General features: G+C 36.4%; 1 protein-coding gene across 1 annotated transcript; it reads right to left on the bottom strand.

Moving 5' to 3' along the window:
* Positions 1–1,815: 1,815 nt before the first annotated feature.
* Positions 1,816–26,402, bottom strand: LOC106714603 (protein strawberry notch). The gene is made up of 28 exons (XM_045683294.1): positions 26,235–26,402; positions 25,358–25,460; positions 24,194–24,298; positions 23,415–23,522; positions 22,943–23,023; positions 20,824–20,963; positions 20,569–20,647; positions 19,913–20,122; positions 19,048–19,223; positions 18,054–18,218; positions 17,055–17,296; positions 14,518–14,671; positions 13,630–13,764; positions 13,064–13,209; positions 12,740–12,897; positions 12,151–12,345; positions 11,485–11,679; positions 10,720–10,880; positions 10,187–10,377; positions 9,442–9,518; positions 8,720–8,908; positions 8,027–8,199; positions 6,898–7,009; positions 6,263–6,405; positions 5,468–5,652; positions 4,489–4,663; positions 3,357–3,504; positions 1,816–2,311 (listed from the first exon to the last, which is right to left on the bottom strand). Exons 1-28 carry the CDS (start codon positions 26,235–26,237, stop codon positions 2,205–2,207), a joined length of 4,056 nt encoding a protein of 1,351 aa, XP_045539250.1. The 5' UTR covers positions 26,238–26,402; the 3' UTR covers positions 1,816–2,204.
* Between the last annotated feature and the right edge of the window lie 250 nt (positions 26,403–26,652).

Genomic DNA, 26,652 nt, shown 5'->3' on the forward strand with positions numbered 1-26,652 from the left:
AAGATATTTAGTCGAACTTGGGTAAGCGATCTAAGGGACCGAGATTTTTTTCTCCCTTATAGAGGTTTCTCTCTAAACTGAATATCTCGACCGAAGTTCGTTGATGTCAAAAACATGTAAAGATTTCTAAATCTAGCAGGATACATAATTCAGTGATAATAAAAAGCCAACATAAATATTTATATACATTTATTTGTCTTTATACACAAAAGACGTACCATAAACATTAATTTGAGATGTGTTACATAAGTAATATTTATAAATCGAGTTAATTATAAATTTCTACCTGTACCGTCCGATCGTAGCCATTTGAAGCAATATTTCAACCATCAATATCCATTTATATTAATAACAAGACAATCTGAATCTACTGTTATATAAAAACTAAGCTATAAAAATAAGAATTTGAATAGACTGCAATTTAAGTATGTCCTTTACCTTACAGCTGCACTAAAGTGACAAATCAACACTAAGGGATCCCATAGAGTTCAATTAACATCTCTTAATGCAGCAGTTGAACTTATTTGATATAAACCGACTAAAATTCATCAAACATACGAAATCGGTCTAATTACATAGTTTTTTACCATTTTTGGCCACTCCTCCCTTTGCTAAATCATGTTTTCACATTTAATTTAAACTACATCTAATCATTAAAAATTTTAATATACAATATATTGTTTCTAATCTAAAATGTGCATATTTGGTTAAAACATGATGATTAAGGGTCCGTTCACACAGATTGGGACAGAGAGCAGGTTACTTTTTCGTACAAAGTGAAATTAAACCTTATTTCAATCGTATAAGGTTCAATTTTCTCCACTCCGGTCTGTGTGAAGGGATCCAGACTTCAAATAGGGCAAGTATATAAAGGTTGGAAAATTATTTTTTTAAAATGTCTTAGGTAGTCTGAGATAACTTACATCACAAAACACTTGGTTACAAACTTTGTACAAATTATAAATTCGTGAGTCAATTTATTTGTTGAAAAAATAAAAACAAATCAAGTGTCTATGGAGGCGAAGAAATTATTCACATTTTAGTGTTAAAAAAATTGTCGGTTTCTATAATTATTAGTGTCATAAGTTTGAGAGAGATTACTAAAGACTAGGGTCTGGAATCTTAAAATTTAATTTCTTACATTTGATAAGGATACATATTAACTTTGAAATATGTAAAACTATTTTATCAATAAAAGATATTTTATCTACACATTTTTAAAGAAATCACTTCTTAATCGAAAGTCTTAAATTTTTAAAACCGAGTCTTATTTTTAGACAAATCAATAGTTAAAAAGCGATAGATTTGTTGCTCTGTCGGTAAAACAGTTTCGTTAAGTTTTCTCTGTCGGTAAACCAGTCTGCTCTGTCGGTAAAAAATTCCAAAAGGCTATTTTTAGTTCTTTTGACCAAAAAAATGCCAGTCTTGCACTAATGTCGACGTATTACAATATACTGACAATGTTTAACTTTTTAATTAACTCTGAAGCAATTGTCAATATGATTTATACAAACTTAAAATAAAAAATAAAAAAACATAATATCTGATCACAATAATCACATTGAATCAAAAATATTTTACACAACATTATTTTTTATAGCCGTTTCATTAAGAACAAATAAAAAAAAACGCCTATTTAAACCAAGTCTATATAATTTTATTCGAAGCATACGATTTGGTATGAATTTTTATTACGGCAGGCAACATTTTAGTATTTAAAAAATGTTGCCAGTTGAATTAATGAGTTAAAAATTAAATGTTAACAAAATCCTAAACAAACAAAATAATTTCAGTCAATGTGTAAAATATCGTTTAAATTAACAAAGAAATAAAATCACATTGAACAAATCGCACTTAAATACATCACTTTCTCAAATGACTAATCACAAAACATAGGAAACGAAACCGGACCATTATTTATACCCTCATCCTATTAAACATAAATAAAAGTTAACCTACAAATATCTAAAATAAGTTACGATCTCAATACTAAAGGTCTTAAGACCTGAATATTCCGGGTAAGGTTGATGGGCAAAATAAAATCAGTCGTACGGTCGTATCATAATTGACCAAGTCCTGGACCAGGTCCGGGATTTGACCGTCCCTTAGGACCACTTTGGTCCTGAATTATGCGCTAAATGAAGAGTGAGGAACTGATCGCAAGCTGCGAGCTAATCTAGTCTTTATGTAGATATAGTGAGGGTTCATTTTAGTTCGTCAGATGTGTCGAATTTCTGCTCTGTTACGGAAACCGCGTCCGATGCGAGCGCCTCTTTGAGCGGCTCCACACAATTCTTTGGGATAACTGTACCTGTGCAAAGAAATTACATTACTGTTACTTACGGAATAAAAAAAAAAATATTTATCCAAGCCCCTTGATTAAGCTTTCTCATACTAAATTTATATAGTTTTTTTTTTAATGTGAAACATCTATAGGTTCATTTGTAAACCGAATTGTTGGCGTGGCGACGCTTGCCGTGGCGACGGGTCGCCACGCTATACTGAGGTATACATTATTATTACTATCATTATTATCATTATCATCATCATCATCATTATTTATTTAATTATAATATTTAATATTTTATGCATATGACTTGTACACACACGATGTTTCACATCTGCTTTTCATGATGTATGGATCTAAATGTAGGAATTTTAAAGGGAAGGATAAAAAGAGTGTACATGTGGCGGAAATGTGAATGTTAAGGTGGATGTATGGAGTAATAAGAGTGGATAGAATACGAAATGAGTATATCAGAGGAAGTCTGAAAGTAGCATCGGTAGTAGAATAATTGAGAACTAAAAGGTTAGGGTGGTAAGTGCATGTTATGAGAAGGGAAGAATCGTATGTGGCAAAGAGAACGTTAAGTATAAGTGTGGAGGTACAGGTAGAGGTAGGCCTAGGAAGAGATGGATGGATTGCGTCAAAGGTGACATGATCAAGAAGGGGGTGACAGAGATGACGGCAGACAGATTGATTTGGAGGACAGAAACCTAGTGCACAGACCCTACGTAAGTAGGACAATGTCAAGGAGATGATGATACTAAATTTATACTAAACTAGCTTTTACCCGCGACTCTGTCCGCGCGGAAAAAAAAATAGAAAACAGGGTAAAAATATCCTATGTCCGTTTCCTGGCTCTAAGCTACCTGCCCACCAATTTTCAGTCAAATCGATTCAGCCGTTTTTGAGTTATAGATAGTGTCACTAACACGACTTTCTTTTATATATATAGAATGGCTCACTTAGCTACTGTAAAAAAAATAAAGACACTGAAAAGACATAAATATTTCATAAGATCTGAATCTAGACTTAGCAAATAATATTTTTTGACCGCTAATGACTAACTTACCAACAATCTTCCTGCCGTCATCAGTCTTGATGCGCACGACCTGCATCTTGTGTAGAGCTGCGCGCGCCGCCAGCGCCGCCTCCATGCGCGCCCACACCGCCAGCACCGAGCCCGCCAGCACGTGGTGAGTGCGCACGCGCAGACCAACCTGCACACACGCACATATACATACATCACATCTTAATTACCATTTTAGAAACCTTTTATTTCCTTAATAAGAATTGCAATTCACTTACTTATGGTAATTAATGGTCTATGTTACATTAGTATTGCAAATTGTGTTTTTTTTTTTTTTTTTTTTAGAAGAGAAGGGGGCAAACGAGCAGCAAGAACACCAAGGTGTTCATCGACGCCCATGTACATCTGCAATACCAGAGGAATCGCAGATGCGTTGCCGGCCTTTGAGAAGATGATACGCTCGCTTCTTGAAGGACCCTAAGTCGTAGCGGTTTGGAAATACCGCCGAGGACAGAACATTCCACAACGCGGCGGTACGCGGTAGAAAGCTACGCGAAAACCGCACGGTTGTGGATTGCCAACCATCGAGGTGGTGTGGATGGAACTTGGCGGTCTGTCGTGTCGTCCGATGACGGAACTCGGCGGCAGAAATTGTTCCAAACAACTCTTCTGAGCACTCCCCGTGGTAAAAATTTTTTTTTTTATACAATGCAGATAGTGATAAAACTTATACACAAACAAGTTGAAACATTGTTTAGTTAAACGAGATATGAAAACTAGATGTGACATGGAATACATTAATTAATTATACAAATGTATTCAACATTTTTTAGGTTTAGGTAGCAAAGTTATTTTTATTTTCGTTTATGGTGTTTTTTATGACTTTATTTAACAATTTGTAGTTTATTCGTTAGAAGTTAGTGAGTAATTGATTAAAATGAAACATCTAAAACTTAATAAATAGTCGTCCACTTATATAAATCGTAAAAATCTGTTATTACCTTCTACCGCACTCTTAAGTGGTTTCCCTTAGTGTAGATTTATGCCAAGTATACGTACACATATACGCACACATGAGTACGTGTACGTAACAATGTACGCACACATGGTAACGTATACGTAAACATGTGTGCGTACATGGTTACGTAAGTGTTGTTTAAATGTATGTATGTACCTCGCACTCTGCCGCATTCCTGCATGCGGACCGCCAGTACGCATGGCTGCAGACACGCAACGAGGCCGCGTACTGCGCCTTCCATGGACCCTCCGCCTCCTCGCTCGTCACCTTCTTGTATTTCTTCTCGATCTCCGCGAGAGACTCTAGCCGCAGCTGGAGACCAGTGTTCGGTCTGGATAACAAACAAATACACTGTTATAACTCTAGTAAATAAAATGACGAATTCTAGACTCCTGAAATGGTTTAGTATGAAAAATCTACACTTAAGTACTTCCTTAGATACTTTCACAGCTAAATTAGGCAGCAAGTCTTCTCTATTCTCATCACCATTAGCTCATTATACGTTCCCACTAAGGGGCTAGGAACCTACCCCAAATTAGAGGTGACTGACATAGTCAACCACACTGGCCTAGTGCGGTTTGACTTCACACATATCATTGAATTTCTTTTCAGATATGTGCAGCTTCACAATGTTTTCCTTCATCGTAAGAATGTCGGATAAATGTACATATCTAAATCGATAATCAAAAAACACATTGATACATGGCGGGATTCGAACCCAGGACCTTCAGATTGCAAGTCAAGTGCTTAACCCCTGAGCCACCGACGACGCTCTATTCTTTATTCCTCCTTATAAAAATTGATCAGAAGTTTGAACTCTAACAATAATAAGTTATTTTTCGCAATGGCAAACGCGTACGTAGTTTCGCTAGACCAGTGATTGTTAAACTTATTTCTTTCACCGCCCCCTTTGAAAATCAATTATATTACAGAGCACACCTAATTTTTATTCAACCCTAAAACTTAAAAACCACAATTTCATAACTTTAATTAATCTCAATGCCCCCCATTTTTTAGGCCCCTTTTCGCCTCCTCCTAGGTTTCAAACGCCCCCAAGGGGGCGTTATCGCCCACTTTGGGAAACACTGCGCTAGAGGGTGCGTACTTGCATACGTGGGTACGTTTTTCGTTATACCTGTATATTTGAAACATGATCTCTTTCTTGGTGGGTCTATCCTTCCTATTGTTAGGTGTGTGCGCGGCAATGCACAACACTGCGGTGTGCTTGTTGTTGCGAGCCGCCTGTGACAGGTAGAAGCCTTCCTTCGGACTCGTTAACTCAGACTCCTTCTCCAACGCTTCCATCCAATCCATGCCACGCTAAACAAATAAGCGAAAATGTTAAATTGACACCAAGATGAATTAAATTTTGTCATTTAAATATGTGATCTAATATCTTTATTTTATATATATACTAGCTGTTGCGCGCGACTCCGTCCGCGCGCAGTTAAAAAAAAAAATGAAAAATAGATGTTGGCCGATTCTCAGACCTACTGAATATGCTCACAAAATTTCATGAGAGTTGGTCAAGCCGTTTCGGAGGAGTACGGGAACGAAAACTGTGACACGAGAATTTTATATATTAGATATATTTTTTTTATATTGAAAAAGTTAACGCTTGACCACGATCTCACCCGATGAGGTGAAGATGTGGTCTAAAGATGGTACGCGCTAGTTTTCTTTCATATATTCATGTAAATAAACAGTTATCGACAGTTCATAACACTTTAGTTGCGGCACACCCCCAAAGGGAAAGAGACTAATATTATATTACTTAAAAACTTCTTCATAGAGCGAGAAGATCAGATAGTGTAATGGAAAAACTAAAATAACATGATAATCGTGTGAGAGAAACAGATAAGTAACGTGAGATAAAGACTAAGATAGTAAAATATTACGTGTGTGTGTTCTAGTGAGACATATATCTGACCTCAGTCTGTACAGTGATGAGGTCAACGGGTGCTCTGCCAGTAGCGTGCCTGCGCAGGAAGCGTACACAGGCAACACGACGTACGCTCTCTCCCGCACTACCCAAGTCAAGGATACCCAAATCGAAGCGGCCACTGCGCTTCGCTACACAAACGTACACATATTTAATACAAATTAATTTCTAAGAGATCTTATATTTATATATATTTTTTTTATTTCTCATTTGGTACATTAAGCTTTAGTTTATGTTACAATAGCTGTCGCCCGCGACTCCGTCTGCGCGGAATAAAAACAACGTAATACGCCTATGTGTTCCTTCTAGACCAGTGATTATCAAACTTATTTCTTTCACCGCCCGAAATTATATTTCAGAGCCCCCTAATTTTTATTCATCCCTTAAAACTTAAAAACCACAATTTCATTACTTTAATTAATTTAAATGCCCCCCCATTTTTTGGGCCCCTTATCGCCCCCTCCTAGGTTTCAAACGCCCCCAAGGGGGCATTATCGCTCACTTTGGGAAACACTGATCTAAACATTCGCATTTATAATATTAGTAAAATAGAACAAAATTAGAATTGAAACAAATCAAAGTGTAAAATGTAACATTAAAGTGTATTAACAAACGTTCCTTACCTTGCTCCATTACAGCAGCCAATGTATCCGTAAAGTATTTGAACAGCCTGTTCTGTAGCTCTACCGGCATACCCAATATCCTATTGAGGAACTTTGACATATTGTTGTAATCCTAAAACATAAAAACAATATAACAAACTATTAGTGATATATATATAAAAGAAAGTCGTGTTAGTTACACTATTTATAACTCAAGATCGGTCAAACTGATTTAGCTGAAAATTGATGGGGACGTAGCCTAGAACTAGGAGACGGACATAGGAACTCTTTTATCTTGTGTGCATTTTTTTTATTCCGCGCGGACGGTGTCGCGGGTAAAAGCTAGTATTAGATAAATCAACCATGTTGTCATCTCAGAACATCGTACAAGTCACTGCGCAGAACACAATTTTTTTTTTAAATCAAAAGGTGACAAACGAGCAAACGGCCACCTGAATTTGCCAAAATAGCGAAGCGACCGTTGCCCATAGACATCCACAAATGCAGATGCATTGCCTACCTTTAATCAACGGAGAAGGGTAGGCACAGAAAGAGGATATTTCTCCTTCTTATGAGTCCCCTCTTCCGCCAAATCCACTTTCCCTTGCCATCCTTTTCTAATACGAAAAGGGGTGGGAAGGGAAAGAGGACTAAAATTAGTCCTCCGTCATCACACTCATCAGACTGTACTTGGAATTACTTCCAATTGACGCCTGTCTTCTGTGAGGTCGTGGTATTTCACTGAGCGAGACACATTCCTGCACACAACAAATATTGTTGTTGCTGGATCTACCACTGTTAATGTGTTAAATATGGGTGTAGCGGGACGTAAAGGGATGCGAACTAACTAAGCACCAAATAGGTAGACGACTTTTGTTACAAGAAATAAAAAAGACAACAATATTTTTTTATAAATTGGCAAGTAAGCAAGCGACCACCTGAATTCGCCAAAATAGCGAAGCAACCGCTTCCCATAGACATCTGTAATTGCAGATTCGTTGCCTACCTTTAACTAATGCAGGACAGAAAAAGGATATTTCTCCTTCATATTCGTCCCCTCTTCCGCCAAACCCACCTCCCCTTCTCATTATTTATAAGTAAAGGGATATGTTTATTTTTTTGTATGTTATGTTATTAAAAACCTTATTACCTTGTCCAGTGATAGTACTCCGGGAGCACTCTCACTGTTAACAATGAGGCCGACACCAACAAGCGCCACCGCCACGTCCTGGAAGAAGTCACCGGCGTAGTCTCGCGGGGGCGCCACCAGCGGTGTCTCGTACTTCATTATAGCTTTCATCACCGCCTCCAGGGCAGTGCGACCTGAAAATATTCCATCATTGTTATACTAGCTATCACCCGCGACTCCGTCCGTGCGGTATTAAAAAAAAAACTGTATTAGCCTATGTGTTTTTCATATATGTTATGTTCCAGACTATATTCTACATCTTTGCCAAATTCAACATCATTTAAACTGTTATTTTTGTTGAAATAATTAAATTCACATTAGTATTAATTCAATCAATTCAGTACACTGTAGTTGTTCACCACAATAATGTTGTTTTTTCATCATCCCCCCCCCCCCCCCTCCAAGTAAAATAATCTAGAACCTTTTATTATTTTATAAAAAGTACTAGCTGTCGCCCGCGTCTCCGTCCGCGCGTAGTTAAAAAAAAACTAAATGGGGGGGGGGGGGGGTATGAAAAATAGATGTTAGCCGATTCTCAGACCTACTCAATATGCTCACAAAATTTCATGAGAATCTGTCAAGCCGTTTCGGAGGAGTTCAAGTTCGAACCCCGTGACACGAGAATTTTATATATTAGATATATTGAATACTGACCGTATTTATTATCAATATTAAACTGGCTGAGATCTCTCGTCTCCGTAGCGCGGCGATCTCCATGTGTGAGGGCGCCGAGAGACTCCAGTCGCTTAGCTACTGTCGAGGCGAATCGCCGCTCTCCAGCCAAGTCAGAGATCAGGAAGATGTATTCAGGTGCATTCACTTGATTAGAACGATGGGTACGACCTGAGAAAAGTTGGATATTAATTTTATTGCTGTATTAGATGTTAAGTAATTCTTTAGTAGAGTATTTTCATAGTATATCTACACTAAGGTATACCCTTAGTACATACATTAATTATTAACATCATTAACATTGCTAGATCCAGTAACAACAATATTTGTTGTGTGCAGGAATGTGCCTCGCTCAGTGAAATACCACGACTTTACACAAGACAGACGTCAAGTGGAAGTCATTCCAAGTACAGTCTGATGAGTGTGATGCCGGAGGTCTAATTTTAGTCTTCTTTCCCTTCCCATCCATAATTCACGCCTGTAACCCAGAGGGGTAGATAGAGACCCAGGACCTACATTTGGCGCGGTCCTGGCACACCTCTCTCTCTGTTTTTCTACATTCATACATCAAAGCATATCACGTCGATTAACTAAAATAATTAGCCTAAAAAAATATTCCCCGAGATAGTATTTCACGCGGACGAAGTCGCGGGCACAGCTAGTATGTATATAAATTTTTGAATGACATTGTATGGCATACTCACCAAATTGCTGTATGGCTCTGTCAGCTGACCAAGGTAACTCTAGTGTAATGTGCACCCTTCGCCGTTGATTTCGAGCTCTGTCATACAAATTCAATACACAAAATTATTTATAATACAATAATTTATTTATTTATTAAATTAAATTTCTTTAATAATAATAAATAAAATAAATATTTTACCAGAAACTTGCAAACCTGTGCAAATTTAAAACCTGTACTCTCATAATGAACATAACAAATAAAAACATTAAGTCTAACATTAAACTCGAAAAAAGAGATAAACATAACTTACGTAACAAACACAAATTAAAATCAATTACTCCGCGAACTAACTATGGAAATAAAACTATTTTGTTCGAAGGCGTTCAAATGTTTAACAAACTGCCGGACGAGATAAAGAATTGTAACAGTATTAATGTTTTCAAAAATAAACTTAAATCATATATCATCGCTGAACTGTAATAATCTCTCAATATTATCTACATATTATATAACTTTGTAATTCCTGTCAATTTAGATTCTTTTCTATAGTTGTGTTAAGGTTTATTTTGTTTTATATTAATCCTGTATTCTGTATCGATATTACGTATTAACCCGCAAGCCTGTATGTTATATATACTTCTTTTTTTATTTTTCTCATTGTAAGTTAAACATTGTGTTTTTTATGAGAAATGAAGATCTTTAAACCTAAACAAACAGTAATTTTAAGATTTCTATCAATACGCGAACGACCTGATGATATTTACCTCCTATCGCTCTGCAATGAGATACCACTGGAAGCAGCTTCAGATATAATAGCCACATCTTTCTCGCCATCCATGAAACGCTGCTTCTCCGTCAGGTTGAGCGTCTCCAGCGGCACATCAGCCTCAGACCTGCTCTCGTACAGGATCTGACCTTCCTCCGTCTGCACCACGCGACCCTTACGTCCCGTCATCTGTACCACAAAACGTATGATAAAGTGTTATTATATGCCTTAATCTTATTGGGAACTCAATAACCTCTCTACTACTGCTCTGCGTAGCAACTCGGTGCAGTATTCCGAGCCGTTAAGATATTTGAATACAATTATACTAATTTAATCTTAATTAAAACTTCAAACGACTGAAAATGTTGACTAGTTTTTCTGCAATTTTACAATAAATTAGTCTTCAATTACAATATCATTTATCAACATAAACCTTGCAATATATCTCTAAACAAAGTTAAATAAAAAAAATATTGCAAGTATCAAGATGTACAATTCCGAGTACAAAAACCATTATAACATGACCCGTACCTCAGCAACATTCTCAGTGCCGCCCAGCTCATCTACCAGCTGGTCGAGCGTGTTGGGTGGCAGACGGCGGCCGAGCTTCTCTATTGCTGCGAGGAGTTCCTCTTTCATGCTGCAAGCGCGCTCAATGGCCGACCGCGGGGGAGGTTGATTGCGACTGGGTCCTGGTATCATATGTTAAGAGTCACTCAGAATCCCAGAACCACATAAGCAGTCTCTTAGTGTTATTATCGCATTCCAAGATAATAACCATGTCACAGTAAGTCTACATCTTACTTAACTCTGTGATGAAAGTAAAAAAGTAGTTAATTGATAGTTCAAAATAGTCTGCAAATTGTTTAGAAATTTCATTTTAGAAATAGAATTTTCAAACTAGCTGTCGCCCGCGAGTCTGTAAGCGCGAAATATAAAAAACTTTATTAGCCTATATGTTTTTTCAGGCTATCTTTTAAATCTATGTCAAATTTCACTGAGATCCGTTTAGCCGTTCTTGATATACTTTCTAATAAATATTCATCCATCACATCTATATATATAAAAGAAAGTTGTGTTAGTTACACCATTTATAACTCAAGGACGGCTGAATCGATTTGACTGAAAATTGGTGGGCAGGTAGCTTAGAACCAGGAATAGGACATAGGATAATTTTTACCCCGTTTTCTATTTTTTATTCCGCGCGGACGGAGTCGCGGGTAAAAGCTAGTTTACAATATTAGTAAGATTATTTTGTAGTGAGGGTACTTATATAATTATTTGAGGGTAGTTTACCGAGGTAGAGTCCGTTAGTGCCAACAGGTGTGCCAGTGAGGCTGTGCCCGCCGGCCGTGGTGACGGTAACGGTTGAGGGTGCGGTCGTCTTCCTCTCGAACATCGTCTCAATCTTGTCCTGCGTACTCGACGCCTTCTTCTTAGGTGATACTTTCTTCTTTTTTATAGGCTTCTTCTTACGATTGATCCATGGATCTGTATCGTATATTTAAAGGTTAGATAATTTAATATTATTTATTATTAAAATAAATTATATACCCACATTTTACATACAACTGTACACATTATAAAAAAAATCAATACTCTTAATTGGCAAGTGATCTTATATATTTACTAGCTGTCGCCCGCGACTCCGTCCGCGCGCATTAAAAAAAAAATACTAAATGGGGGGGGGGGGTTATGAAAAATAGATGTTGGCCGATTCTCAGACCTACTGAATATACTCACAAAATTTCATGAGAATCGGTCAAGCCGTTTCGGAGGAGTTCAAGTTCGAACCCCGTGACACGAGAATTTTATATAACAGATTTTTTATATTCATCTATTCGAGATTTGTACATATTTTTAGAAATGAAATTGTTAAAAATTCTTTCGTTTTGTGATAGTTTTTATGTAACATAAAACAGCGCCATCTTACGAAATTTCTCACTACTACTACGTTGTTACCGTCATCGCTATCACTCTCTCGGCCTGCTCTGAAGGGATTGGAGTCGCTCTGATCGGAGTCAGAATGGCGACCGTCATCAGACTCTTCAGCCAACTCATCGTCGAGATCGTCATCAGAGCCGCGGATGAACTCATCCGAAGAGGAACCACCGCGCGCGCGTTTCGCCGCCGCGTTAACTTGCTGACGGGGCGTTACTGGAAATAACACGATAGCGTTGTAAAACAAGTATATGCAGTGAAAACTTACAGTAACAGCAAACACCAGCTATAATAAAAATAAAAATGTGAGCCGTCATGGGACGCCTGGCAGATGTGAAACATCGTGTGTGTACAAGTAATATGCATAAAATATTAAATACTATAATTAAATAAATAATAATAATAATAATAATGATAATAATGGTAGTAATGATAACAATGATTATAATGACTATAATGATTATAATGATAATAATAATAAATAATAATATATATATGTATACCTCAGTATAGCGTGGCGACCCGTCGCCACGATAAGCGTCGCCACGCCAAAAATTCGGTTTACAAGTGATCCTATAGATGTTTCACATCAAAAAAAGAGAAAACTTACACTTCCTCTTGGAGGTGTTGGCGTCGTCGCCATTGCGTCCGTTGTGGGTGGGTGTATGTGTAACTGTGGCGGGCTTGGCTTCAAGTCCCAACAATCTATTGATACGGGTCCTGTCCGGTGCGGGGAAGTGTTTCTCTACCAACGTCTGGAATACACCCCTAGTAACAAACGTAAACATTTAATATCAGTTTGTAATAAACAATGTTTGAATCTTTCAATGAGACTCTGAACTTAATTCCTGTTGTAAACAAGTCTTACACACTTCATCTTTGTGTGTAATGTGTAATATTATGTACATGTCTGTAGTGTGTAATTTGTACACACTTGGCGGTGGAGACAAAGTCGCTGAGCTCGCCGTCGTCCCTCTCTAGTTGGTCCAGGGTTCGAGCCTCGCCCGTACTCTGCAGACCTATCACCACACACTTGCCGCACTTCACCGCCTCACGAGCCGTCACCACAGCGTGGTTCACCTGCAACATACATACATACATACAAATATTTGTATCACCATCATCATCTTCCTATCCTTTTCCCTACAGCGGCTCAACACATATGTACTTGTTTTTATGTATTTTTTTATACATAAACCTTAAAACTCTTCCATACAATTTTTTATATGACATACCATATACTGGTGGTTTATGATGGAGGTAGACTAGAAAGTGAGTCACCTGATTTTAAATAAACAACACTTCTCCTACATCTGCAACAATCACAATAATTATATTTGCTATGCTAAAAAAAAGGAAAAACTAGAGTTATCTCACTTAACATCATATTCGTTTTTTTTTAATTTTTCAACATATCAACACACTGTCATTGGAATCTAAACCTTACTACTCAGTCTTAGACATCAAATTTGATGCAAAATAATATTAACGTAGTCATACCTTGGCAGCGATACACAGGTACTTGAAGAAGCGTTGATGCGCGGACCAGAACTGTCCCCACATGGTCTTCTTCATGCGGGACTCCGCGTCTATCAGCTCTGCTGCTTCTGTGAAGCGCTGCATTGCCTCCACCCACTGTTCAACAAAAACTTAATCATTAGTCTTTGATTGTAGCTTCTATGACGTAACTATCATCATCACCAGCTCACAATGCGTCCCCACTGAGGAGCTCGGAGCCTACCCTAAGTTAGAGGTGACTAGGCCTCAGTCAACCAAGTGCGGGTTGATTTCACACATATCATTGAATTTCTTCTCAGATATGTGCAGCATCACAATGTTTACCTTCATCGTAGGAACGTCGGATAAATGTACATATGTAAATCGAAAAACACATTGGTACATGGCGGGATTCGAACCCAGGACCTGCAAACTGTAAGTGCTTGACCTCTGAGCCACCGAAGCTCCGACTATATTTCATTGTTAGAAGTTCACTTCACAAAATCTATCCTTCAAAAAAAAACTTTTTCTCTGTGACTCAAATCTAGTAATTAAAATTAGATCCAATTCCTATTCAAAAATTTATCTAAAATTTAGCACACACTTTAATAATTCTAATAACAATACAATATTATATGAAAAAAAATCCGATTTTAAACATTACTTGAACGAACATCTGCGTAAAACAAAGTCTAATCCTGATAAAACATTTATCAATAACTAGCTTTTACCCGCGCTTTTAAAAAAATGCACACAATATAAAAAAGTTCCTATGTCCGTCTCCTAGTTCTAAGCTACCTCCCCATCAATTTTCAGCTAAATCAGTTCGACCGATCTTGATGTATAACTAGCGTAACTAACACGACTTTCTGACTATATATATAGACTTACCAAAGCGACGGCTTTATCGTATGTCTCCTTGAAGGCATCAGACAAAGGTACCTCTTCTATCTTGAATGTGACACCGTGGAAGGAGAGCTGACGTGCAATATACATGCCACGGAGTTTCATGTCCATTGCCACAATCTCCATAGCACCCACACCTCTGAAGACAGGGTTTTTTTATTTTAATTTCATATAACTATTAAATAGTTAGTCAAAAGTTCATTGTAGTCGAATTTGAAACCACAACTGCTACATCTGTAGTCCATACTAAACTCTTAGACTATTGATGCGTTTGAAAATATTTTTTACTCTTACGAGGCACACTACTAAAGGTTTTGTCTTACAAAAAAACTGAAAAAATATATTAGGTCCTTACATATGAAATTGGCGTTTTGTATGGGAGGAACAAAAAGTCGAATATTTTTTAATATAATATATTTAACTAGCGACCCGCCCCGGCTTCGCACGGGTGCAATGCAAAATATACCTACTACAGAATAAATGCACAATTTATTTAAGGTACTTAAATGGATAAGGATTAATGCTGTATTGTTTAAAATCACTTCGTAAAAGAATAAAAATGGTTATGCTGGGTTATCCCTAAGAGATAGACATATACCATCGCGGACTTTTTTGTTGAATTTTTTAAGGTGAACAATACTGTAGTACATTATTTTGGTCTATCTCGTAGGGTTCAGCCAGCGTTTGCAATATAAGCTCATAAAAACGTGCTTATTTACGACATCACATTAGAAAACTTTAAATTTATCAGTGTTTCTCTACTATATTATGCATTTATTATACATACAAACCTTCCTTAAGAATCACTCTATCTATTAAAAAAAACCGCGTCAAAATCCGTTGCGTAGTTTTAAAGATCTAAGCATACATACGGACATACAGCGAAAGCGACTTTGTTTTATACTATGTATTGATTAATCAAAGTATGAACCATTATTTTCTATGCACTTTTGCCATCTCATAGGTAGTTCATTGATCCCTTTACTAAAAAAACCAGTCGGACGGGAATCAATAAAATCTTTGAAGGCGATTTGGACTGCCCCATCGGAGTTGAATTTTTTCCCTTGCAAGAAGTTATCCAAATTTCGAAAAAAATGGTAATCTGTTGGAGCAAGGTCCGGGGAGTACGGAGGATGTCTTAGACTTTCCAATTGAAGCTCTTCTAATTTAGTAGCCGTCTGTTGCGCATTGTGTGGTCTAGCGTTGTCGTGAAGCAGCAGTGGCGTGGAGCGATTGATCAGCCTAGGTTGTTTAGCCGCTAGCTTTTCCATCATGGTTTGCAATTGCTGACAATAGAAATCAGCCGTAATAGTCTGGCCAGATTTGAGAAAACTGTAATGAACAATACCGGCACTAGTCCACCAAACGCTTACAAGTAACTTTTTTGGGGTTAATTTTCGCTTGGGGCAGGATTTGGCTGGCTGGCCAGGATCCAACCATTGCGCTGAGCGCTTCCGATTATCGTAAAGAACCCATTTTTCATCACAGGTAATGATTCGGTTTAAAATACCTTCATTATTGTGCCGGTTTAGTAATGTAACGCAACAGTCGACGCGCGTTTGCCGGTTTGCTTCAGTCAATTCGTGAGGTACCCACCTTTCAAGCTTTTTAATCTTCCCAATTTGCTTCAAGTGAATTAAAACAGTTTTATCACTAACATCGCAGCCTGCAGCTAACTCGGACGTGGTTTGCGATGGATCCGCTTCCACAATAGCCTTCAACTCTTCATTATCAACTTGAGTCTCAGGCCGTCCACGGGGCTTGTTCTGCAGATCGAAATTTCCAGAACGAAAACGTTGGAACCAAAAACGAACTGTGTTTTCTTTTGCAACACGACCGCCATACACATCATTCACCCTTCGAGTCGTTTCCGCAGCACTAGTGCCACGGCGGAACTCGTACTCGTAAATAATGCGATATTTTAAGTTTTCCATTTTGTAAAATGAGTGACGCAAACAGAAAAAAACAGAAGAAAAAAAACAAATGAATGACGGTCATCGAACCACAAATACATGAGTCTATAGCTGTACAAATTTGAATTTGGAATTCCTTACCAAAGAGGAGAAATTCGTGATTAAAGTGGCCAGTACGAAAAACGCCAATTTCATATGTAAGGACCTAATATAAAGCACTTCGAAAAAGATATTTTCAATCTGTACCATTCCACATAAATAACTCAAAAACTACTTTTTACTTTCTGCTATTTCCTAGTTAACAAGCATTACATTTGGAATATTTTTTTATTTTACAAGGTGGCAAACGAGCAAGCGGCCACATCAATTCGCCGAAATAGCGAAGCGACCGCTGCCCATAGACATTCACACATTGCGTTGAGAACCCTCAATCTACGAAGGAGGAGATGCACAAAAAGAGAATATTTAACCTACCTATGCATCTCCTCCATCAAATCCCTCCCCTTCCTATCCAGAATTTTTCTAAATCGGCTGGAACTAGCAATATGTTTCAAAAACCTCCATTTAAGTTACACCAACTTTTTTTTTGTTGAGAAATAATTAACAAACCTCTTTTCCACAGCATTAATGAAATCCATAAAGGTAGGGAATGGTGTCCCTTCCCCCCATATGCCAAGACGCACCATGTACGCCATGTTCCTTGGCTCTGAAGCACCTGTAGCTGAGGCGTACACGACACGAGCTTTGGGCAACTTGTTCTGTAATTCTAGCGCAGTAAGACCCGTCTTTGTAGCTTTGCCCGACCCCACCGGGCAGAGATTCTTCGCCTTGTGACATTCGTCGAATACAATCTGTTTAGTGGTTAAGGATTTCATGGGTAGGCAGAGATTATGAATTTCTATTTGATTTAAAACATATTCGAGTAAATATAAAAGCTGATTTCCTCTATTTAAAGATGCAAGATTTGTTTTCGTATACTTGTTTAAGTGAAAGCTCAAGGTAAGAAATCATTATGTAATATATTCTAGCTTCAAAATTATTAACTTTCGTGACTATGTTAGCTTTGCTTTTGTTAAGAAATACAGCAGAACCTGGATAATCGAGAGTCCAAGGAACTCATTTATCTTCCTTATAGAGGTTTCTCTCTAACATGAGTTGTTCGCTTATGGAGAGCTTCCGAACAGGGTCGGATAAAGACTTTCGCATATAGAGATTACTCTTTTATCCTGGTTCAACTGTCACTAGTATAAATCTTAAACGATAACTGATTTTGCTCAATTTTGCATTATATTTTTCATTAATTGTGGACAGTTTCATTGATGTTGGACACGTCCTCGCAGACGCCCGATGTCGACTCTAATGCTGAGGTCATGTCCACTGATGATTTTGGGCACAGGTCTCGCAATCACCTTATGTCGACGTCAATGCCGATCCCCGTGCCCTTGAAGACAGCTGATGCAAATCTGGCTCGAAGGACCATTAATTCTCTCATGACATTCAAATTGCTTTTATCACATTTTTAAAATCCATTTCAATTAGACATATAAATTTTAAATTCTTTAAAAAACAAAGCAAAATAGCACTTATGTTTATATACATAAAGGATACACATCCATCAAAGTCCTCTCCGCACCACTGCAGCAGCTGCTTCAGTCTAGACCTGTACTTGGTGCTGGAGGACTGAGTCTCTCCTATCAATGCAGAGTATGTACAGAACACTACCCCTTTCTTAACATTGCCATTCACAGCTGATGATATCTTCGCGTATTTGAACTGGAATGAACATTACAATTATTTTTAACTCAGTGCCATGATTATTTCGTTCTAAAAGGAAATCCACTCGATTTACGCTTGATTACTTATTAGTTAAACTAGCTATTACCCGCGACTCCGTCCGCGCGGAATAAAAAAAAATGCACACAAGATAAAAAAGTTCCTATGTCCGTCTCCTAGTTCTAAGCTACCTCCCCATCAATTTTCAGCTAAATCAGTTCGACCGATCTTGAGTTATAAATAGTGTAACTAACACGACTTTATTATATATATATAGATTACGATTTAAAAATATTTTAGGAAAATATAATAAATGTGCACTTTCTGAATAATCCAAAAAACGGGTATTTAAACAACTATCTTACTAATATTATAAATGTGAATGTTTAGATGGATGGATGTTTGAAGGTATCTCTGAAACGGTTCAACGGATCTTAATAAAATTTGGCACAGATGTAGAACATAATCTGAAAGAACACATAGGCTACATATTACATTTATTTTTAATTCCACGCGGACGGAGTCGCGAACGACAGCTAGTATTATAATTCTAATAACTAGTGATGCAACGGACCTCTGTTTCCGTTTCCGCAAGTGCGGAAGTTCCGCTCGCTATTCAACATCCGTTTCTGTTTCTGTTTCCGCAACTTTTATAACGGAGATAAAACGGAACTTTACGACGGCTGAGAGTTGAAAATGCGTGGCGCGAGACGCGCAGTCCGCGCGCGGCGTCTCGGCACAACATGTGTCACTACATGTTTCCCAGCATGTTTCCCAGCATATTTCACAACATGTTCCACATCTAACTAGCAACATGTAGTATTAGTACCTTGTTGAGAGGATGCACTTCAATCTTGCCAGCTCCGATGTCGCGCAGATCGCGTTCTGCGTCGTACTTGAGATCGTTGGAGACTGACACCCAGATGGCGCGCTTACGACCCTTCAGGTAGTTCTCAAAGATGATGCCAGCGATCGTGCGACCCTTACCCACACCAGCACCATCGCCTTACAATATATTACAGTTGTTAAATATCGCAGAAAAAAAAACCGCACTGATATAGCAAGGAGATTATATTTGATCCAATCGTAGGTTTCTGAGACCGAGATCCTCAATTTTAAAACTTGTTTTTATCTTTGTTATGTCAAATATAATGGCAATGATAACGATATGTTTCAAACATTTTGGTCTCAGAAACGTACAGTAAGTACAATCACAAACATCAATTACACTTGTCCTTTCGTGTCACTATTTAATTATCAAACTAAATTAACCACTAATAAATAAATCACTAATTAAAAAAAAAACAAACACACAGACACAAAAGGCTATAAAAAATTTATACATTGACCTCATTAACAATAAATTCAAACATCTGGTAGTATTTTTTTTTTATATATCATAAGGTGGCAAACGAGAAAACGGCCACCTGGATTCGCCAAAATAGCGAGGCGACCGTTGCCCATAGACATCCACAAATGCACATGCGTTGCCTACCTTTAATCAACGGAGAAGGGGAGGCACAGAAAGAGGATATTTGTCCTTTCTATGCGTACTCTCTTCCGCCAAATTCACATCCCCTTCCCATCCATTCCTAATAAGGAAAGGGTGGGAAAGGAAATAGGACTAAAATTAGTATACCTAAAAGGACAACAATCTGAACAAAATATTCAATGAGAACCACATGATAGTATACCTATAAGGAAACCAGCTCGCGTGCCATCAGGCAGCGTGTGCTCGTGCGCCTGACTGGCGTACACCACCGCCTCCAGCTGCAGCGCAGACAGCAGACCACCTCGCACCGTCTCCTCGGGCAGGCTGAGTGTGTACGTCACATCTACTGGCTCCACGGAAGACAGGGATGCCGTTTCCACCACCGGATCTGGGTGTTTGCGACCCAGTTTCACTAAACAAAACAATATATTGATTAGATGATTTTTTATATCATAAGGTGATAATCGACGGAGAAGGGGACACACATATTTCCCTTTCTCATGCGTCCCTCTTCCTTCAAGTTCACTTCCTTATAAGAATAGGGCGGAATTAATTCCACTTGACGTATATCTTCTGTGTTTATTTTCATTTTAAGATGGCAAACGAGCTAGCGGTCACCTCAATTCGCCGATATGGCGAAGCAACCGTTGCTCATTGACATCCGCAATCGCAGATGTGTTAGTTACCCTTAATCAATGGAGGAGAAGACGCACAGACAGATATATTCTTATAAGAAAAGGGTGGGATGAAAAAGAGTACCATAAATAAGCCTAATCAGACTGTACGTGAAATTACTTCAACTTGACCCTTGCCTTCTGTGTGGTGGTTGTTTTTGCTAATAGTGTAGTCAATACATACATTTCGATGGCATATAGTCTGCATATGTCTCAGCTACACCCATCTCCTCATCGTCCACTTCTTCTTCATCACCTTGCAACTGAAATATATAACACAATATTTTTAACGAAATACGAGTATTCATTGACGAATGTTAGTCATCCGGCTCGAAGGACCATATTAAGAATTATCTAAGCTTCAAATTACAAACATTTCTTCATCTATATTTAATATTATCAATTCACCATATTATTATATACTTATTTCAGTTGGTACCTTATCATGGGGCCACATGCCAGGCTTGGGTTGAGCCCAGGGCGGCATCTGGCCGTACTGCGCCACCATACCAGACACTAGAATCTGGTTCAAGTTTTGCAGCAAGTAGGAGTTCATCCCTTGCGCGCCCACCATCTCCACTGAAAATATGTTATATACATTCCAAGATATATAAGACGTGAAAATTGCAAGGTTAATCTTATTACACAGTAACTTTATTAAATGCAATGAATTAATGATCAAGGAATAGTATAAAAAGGTTAGACCCTATAACATGACCTTCAAGGGGTAATAGATGTCCAAGTATTCCCTCTTTGAAAAATGTAACATTCTGTATAATGTCAATTGACATTAGTACTATCAGAATCAAAAGTGTGATAATTTTTTTTTATAATATAAAGGTAAGTAGTAATTCTTTATTTATTTATTTTTAATAGATACACGATACATTTTAAAACCATTACATAGTAAAAAATAACATAAAGTAAGTTCAAGAAACTAGACTATAAACCAATGTGAGTGTACACAACATTATTATACAATGTAAAACAAAAATGAAAAGAGTGATAAACAAGTGGTAAAGTGCAAAATAAGTACTTAAAAATTAATTATGTTTAACAGTTATATTTATGGGGTTAAAAATAATAATAGTGGTTAGTGGTAATTCAATAAAATGACTAACTGGAGCACAACAGCTCGCGGCTTGTTTTCTTCATTTGGAGTTAATCCTATAATAATTGTTGGCGCGATTGTACAATACTACAAAGGATGTTAGAATTTTGACAGATGAAAAACTTGAACATCAATGTCCCCTAAAGATGTACCAACGCATAAGAAATACATAGATTTAAACCGAAGGTAAAACATTCTTTGTTATTTTACCAAAGCAATAATTCAAAATTAGGTTATAGCAGTTTCAAATCTAGACTAACAGTTTTTTTTTTTTTGCGAAATCATTCCTTTTACGAAACTTTTCAAATAATTTGAGAGACTTCTTTCCGAAGTTGGATTGCGACAGAAAACTTTGAGTCAAGTTTTAGTTAACATAATTGAAAACATTTCAACATTTTTAAAATTTCATTATTCTACATACATATATATAGCCCTGTATTTAAGCGCACGTGATATCAATCACGTTGGAGAGTAACAGAGTTGGTAAATGTCGTAATAAGATTTTTTTTTAGCTCATAAAGAATCAAAGTTGCGTTAACTAAATCATAACCAGTTCACTATTAAATGAAAATTAATATACAAAAATGTATACTTTACTATATTTGTAACACATACTTTTGTAAACAAGCTTGTTGATAGTAATCTAAGTGAAACCAAACAACAAAAATGTAAATTAAAAAAAAAAATTAACCAATAAAGTTTGATTAATTCAATATGACTGATATAACATAATTTTACTACCAGCATTAGAAATGTAAAGAAACTAAGATATGATTATAAAATAAAATCAGGCAATAACCATAGATTTGCACTATGGAAGAGTGACAAAAAAAAGTTATTGTTTATACCAAACTAGCTTTTACCCACGACTCCGTCCGCGCGGAATAAAAAAAATGCACACAAGATAAAAAAGTTCCTATGTACGTCTCCTTGTTCTAAGCTACATCCCCATCAATTTTCAGTCAAATCGATTCAGCCGTTCTTGAGTTATAAATAGTGTAACTAACACGACTTTCTTTTATATATAGATTATTAAATAGCGAATTATAGATTTATGCAGCTTTTTATTCAGTCTTATATTATTTAATAAATAACATTGAATGTTGGAATAATTGAAATAAATGAAAATTAGTACTCAAGAGTCATGCAATTAGTATTCAAAACTCAAGGTTGTAGATTGAATTTAAAACAATAAATAAAAATTATTATGGGAAGCAGTACTGAAAAAAAAATTACAATTTGAATAAAGCATAGAACTGAAAAAGGCTAATAGGGTTGACAGTCAATTTTATTTAAATATTAAAAATCTCACCTAATAATGTTTATAAAAGTCAGCACTCATTTAAAACTACCAAAGTTAAAACAACAATATTACATTTTACTTTGAAATTTTTAGTTAAACCTGGCAACCCTAATTCTGCAATATAAATTACTGGCATTTACTCACTTTGAGCGAGTAGAGAAGCTGCGTTGAACGCGGCCGAGGATCCTGCGCCGGCGAAAGATGGTACAGATCCCACTGACGGCACTATACAAAGGTGCCTTCATTAAATATCATCACATATAAAACACTTGAACAGTATTAAGAATCACTTAGACATAAGTGGACCAAATTGACCAGACATGCTTTCAAAATTTATGACATATATACCCTGTACCGAATTAGACATCATCATCATCATCAGCTGTATACACAATACGTCCCCACATTGGGGCTCGGAGCCCACCCTAAGTTAGGGGTGACTAGGCCATAGTCAACCATGCCGGCCAAGTGTGGTTTGGTGAAAATTCTTCCGGTTTTGGTTCATAACAAAATGAGGAAGCATAACTAATATCATATTTTATTTTTTACAAGATCTGTCATTACATTTTAACACTCAATTTTCACTTATTTTTTTTTAAATCTCTGTAAAACTCACCACCAACACCACGTCCCAATGTCACAATAGGTCTGGGTTTATTGAGACCTGCTTGAATCTTAATAGGTTTCATATTTGATGCCTGTCCAAATGCCAGGCCAGATGCAGCTGAAATAATAGCAAGGCTTAAATCATAAAGGAATTTAAATTTCATATTAAATTAAATTTTAACATAACTATTTCTATCAAACATCTGTAGTATGGAACATCTTAGAATTTACAACTAATCACATATAATAAAACTTGAAACTCTACAAACTGTGGTAAGACTTTTTTTTTTTTCAAAGTAAGAACTACTCAAGAATTTAAACATTTGAATACAAAGTTGTTAGAACATTACTGTAAGTTATGACTACAGAAACGCCAATACAAATGTAGTCTAACCCAGAATATAAAAATCCTGGACTGGAGGCAATTCAATCAGCCTCTTTATTATATCACTTTCTAATAGTAAAAAAAAATCCAAATTTTTCCACAATATGGCAATTTTTTAATATAGCCTGGTCTTTTATACACGAAGAGTGAAAATGTTTGAGCTAAATGATAATCAAGAAATTTTAATGTGTAATCTTCAATAGACAGTTTAACTTAATACCCTTAACGGTATTTCCAAACTGCTTCGACTTAGGGTCCTTCAAGAAGCGAGCATATCAAAGGCCGGCAACGCATCTGCGATTCCTCTGGTATTGCAGATGTACATGGGCGTCGATGAACACTTTAGTGTTCCCGCTGCTCGTTTGCCCCCTTCTCTTATATATAAAAAAAAAAAAAACACTTACCTGCTAATGGATTTGTAGTTGGTCTAATAATAATTGGTTGTGGACCCGCTGTAACCTTCGCTTTAACACCCATTTGAGCGGCAGCAGCCAATGTTTTACCACCACCTAAAATTACAATAAAATATAACATTTTCAGTCTGAAATACATGGAATACTTAAAAAATGCTTATGTTGTGATTTTTTTTTATTTTTAATGTGTCTGGTTTAGTATTTACAAATAATTAATTCACTTAAATTAATTGTTTTCACTAATCAGTTACTTTAGTGAGTTTGTCAAATGTTTATTAAATAAAGTAAAGTAGGAACGGAAGTACTGTGGGTGTAGTCTCACAAAAGGTTTTATAAGGAAGCATGCTGATCAGGGCAGTCTCTTTTCATCCATCACCATGAAATGTCTGATATTAAGTTTATTTATGTGCTGTTTGAGTTATATTATTGAGAGGATTACTTAGAAGTAGAGTTAAATTTTAAATATACTTTTGGAATTTCATTATACTTATTTAAAGGAATGAGAAACAAAAAAGAAGATTTAGGTGTTTCAAATAAAATATGTTACAATAGTTTGTAAGTACACATATCAAACATATAATGCTAGTAAAAACAATATTCATAATATTTAGAAATGTTACATCAATACTTCTATAGTAGTATTTTTATACATGACAACCTCAATAGATCAATTTCAAAAAGTATTTTGTCATAAGAAAGCTATCACTGAGTATTATAGGCTATATTTATTACAAGATTTATTTAAATTCCGCAATGACAAAGTGATACGTAAAAGCTAATTAGATCTAAAAAGGATGATTACATAGCTGGAGACATGGGCATTACATACACAATGTATTGCAGGAAGCTCTTTACATACATTGTTGTTTCTTGTAATATATATCCTCATGCAACAATTTTGTATTACTTAAATGACCACTAAGTGGAAACAGTAACATAAATATTTATACAAGAGTAAATAAACATATCCATTCATAAATAAAAGTATGCTCCTAAATTAACTTATTCTTGTAGTAGTAATTGGCCAGTGAGGAAGAGATCACACAATGCTAAAAGAGAAATGAACTCTGCCCATAGACCATAAGGTTAAAGATTGCAGATTGTAGTAAAACTTTAGTGGACAGAGAGTATGTACAAAATAAGGTAAATATATACCTGGCACTTCCAAATTGTCTGGGTCCTCATCATCATCAAAGTCTGAATCATCAGACGGTGTCGGTGGGTTGTCTTCATCATCACCAAAACCTCTTCTCTTCGACTAAAACACATATAATTCTGGTAACATACTTACATATATGTTCAAAGTAAACACCATAAACTATTTGGCAAATCCTATATAACAATACAGTAGCTACCAACATTTCAAGCTTATTGTAAAATTACATAACTGATAAGAAATCTATTAAAATCCTATTTTATGAGCCATGAAAGTACCATTCGGATATTAGGATTAGAGATTGCCACCAACTTTTGTTCTCGTGTTGCAACACAAATCTCAATAAATCCACGAAAATTTATAACGCCACTGTTTCAATATATCATCAAAGAATTTACGTATTGTAATAAAGTTTAATATTGTGCAAGAGGGCCCAAAACATTGAACAAAACATTCCCGACGGCGCACGTACCGCATTGCACTAGTGTGCTTCCACACAGTCTCAGTGCAATTATTAGGTCGCATCCTAATACTACACCTAGAACCTTCTAAGAAAATCAATACAGCCACACCCTGCTTGCATAATTAACAACTCAATACCATCAGCCATTTCAGAATTATAGTCAAAATGCATTCAGGTAATCACACATGTGAGAATGCCTTCAGCTCATGACAGTTTTTTTTTGGTTAGAAAACTTGAAAACAAAGAAAAAAATGCATAAAAATAGTATTTTTTCACACTTCATTGTATTTGCACACATTTTTTCACTTATTAAACATAAAATTTCCAAAAAATACAAACAATATCAGCTGAAAACACGACGTTCAACAAAGTAAAGTTCGTAAAAAAGTATCAAAACAAAAAACTATCATTACCATTTTTAATACTGAATTAACAGTTTTAATGATGCAAATTTAATATTTTTTCGTTAATACGGAAACGCTATTTTCAATGTGTAGATTATCATTACACTCGTATAAAAATTGCGTTAAATTTTCGATCCACACTTAAGAAAAAACCAGATAACCCGACGGCGGTCAATGCTTCCGCCATATTAAAAATATTCAATCCAATTCCAAAGAGAAAAGAATTATGCACCGTTGTACGTTTGGATACTTTTGCCGAAATTTTTAAAAGTATTGTAATTTTAATACTGAAATAAAATAATTCGAACAATTGTGATTACACTAGAAAACATAAAAATATTATCATAGGGAAAGTTAATTTAATGTTCATTTGTTAAGTTTTGTGGATGTGTATCCGAAAATTTTTACTCTTTGTCTTTGAAAATTG

Source organism: Papilio machaon, chromosome 21 (assembly GCF_912999745.1).
Source record: "Papilio machaon chromosome 21, ilPapMach1.1, whole genome shotgun sequence".
NCBI lineage: Eukaryota > Metazoa > Arthropoda > Insecta > Lepidoptera > Papilionidae > Papilio > Papilio machaon.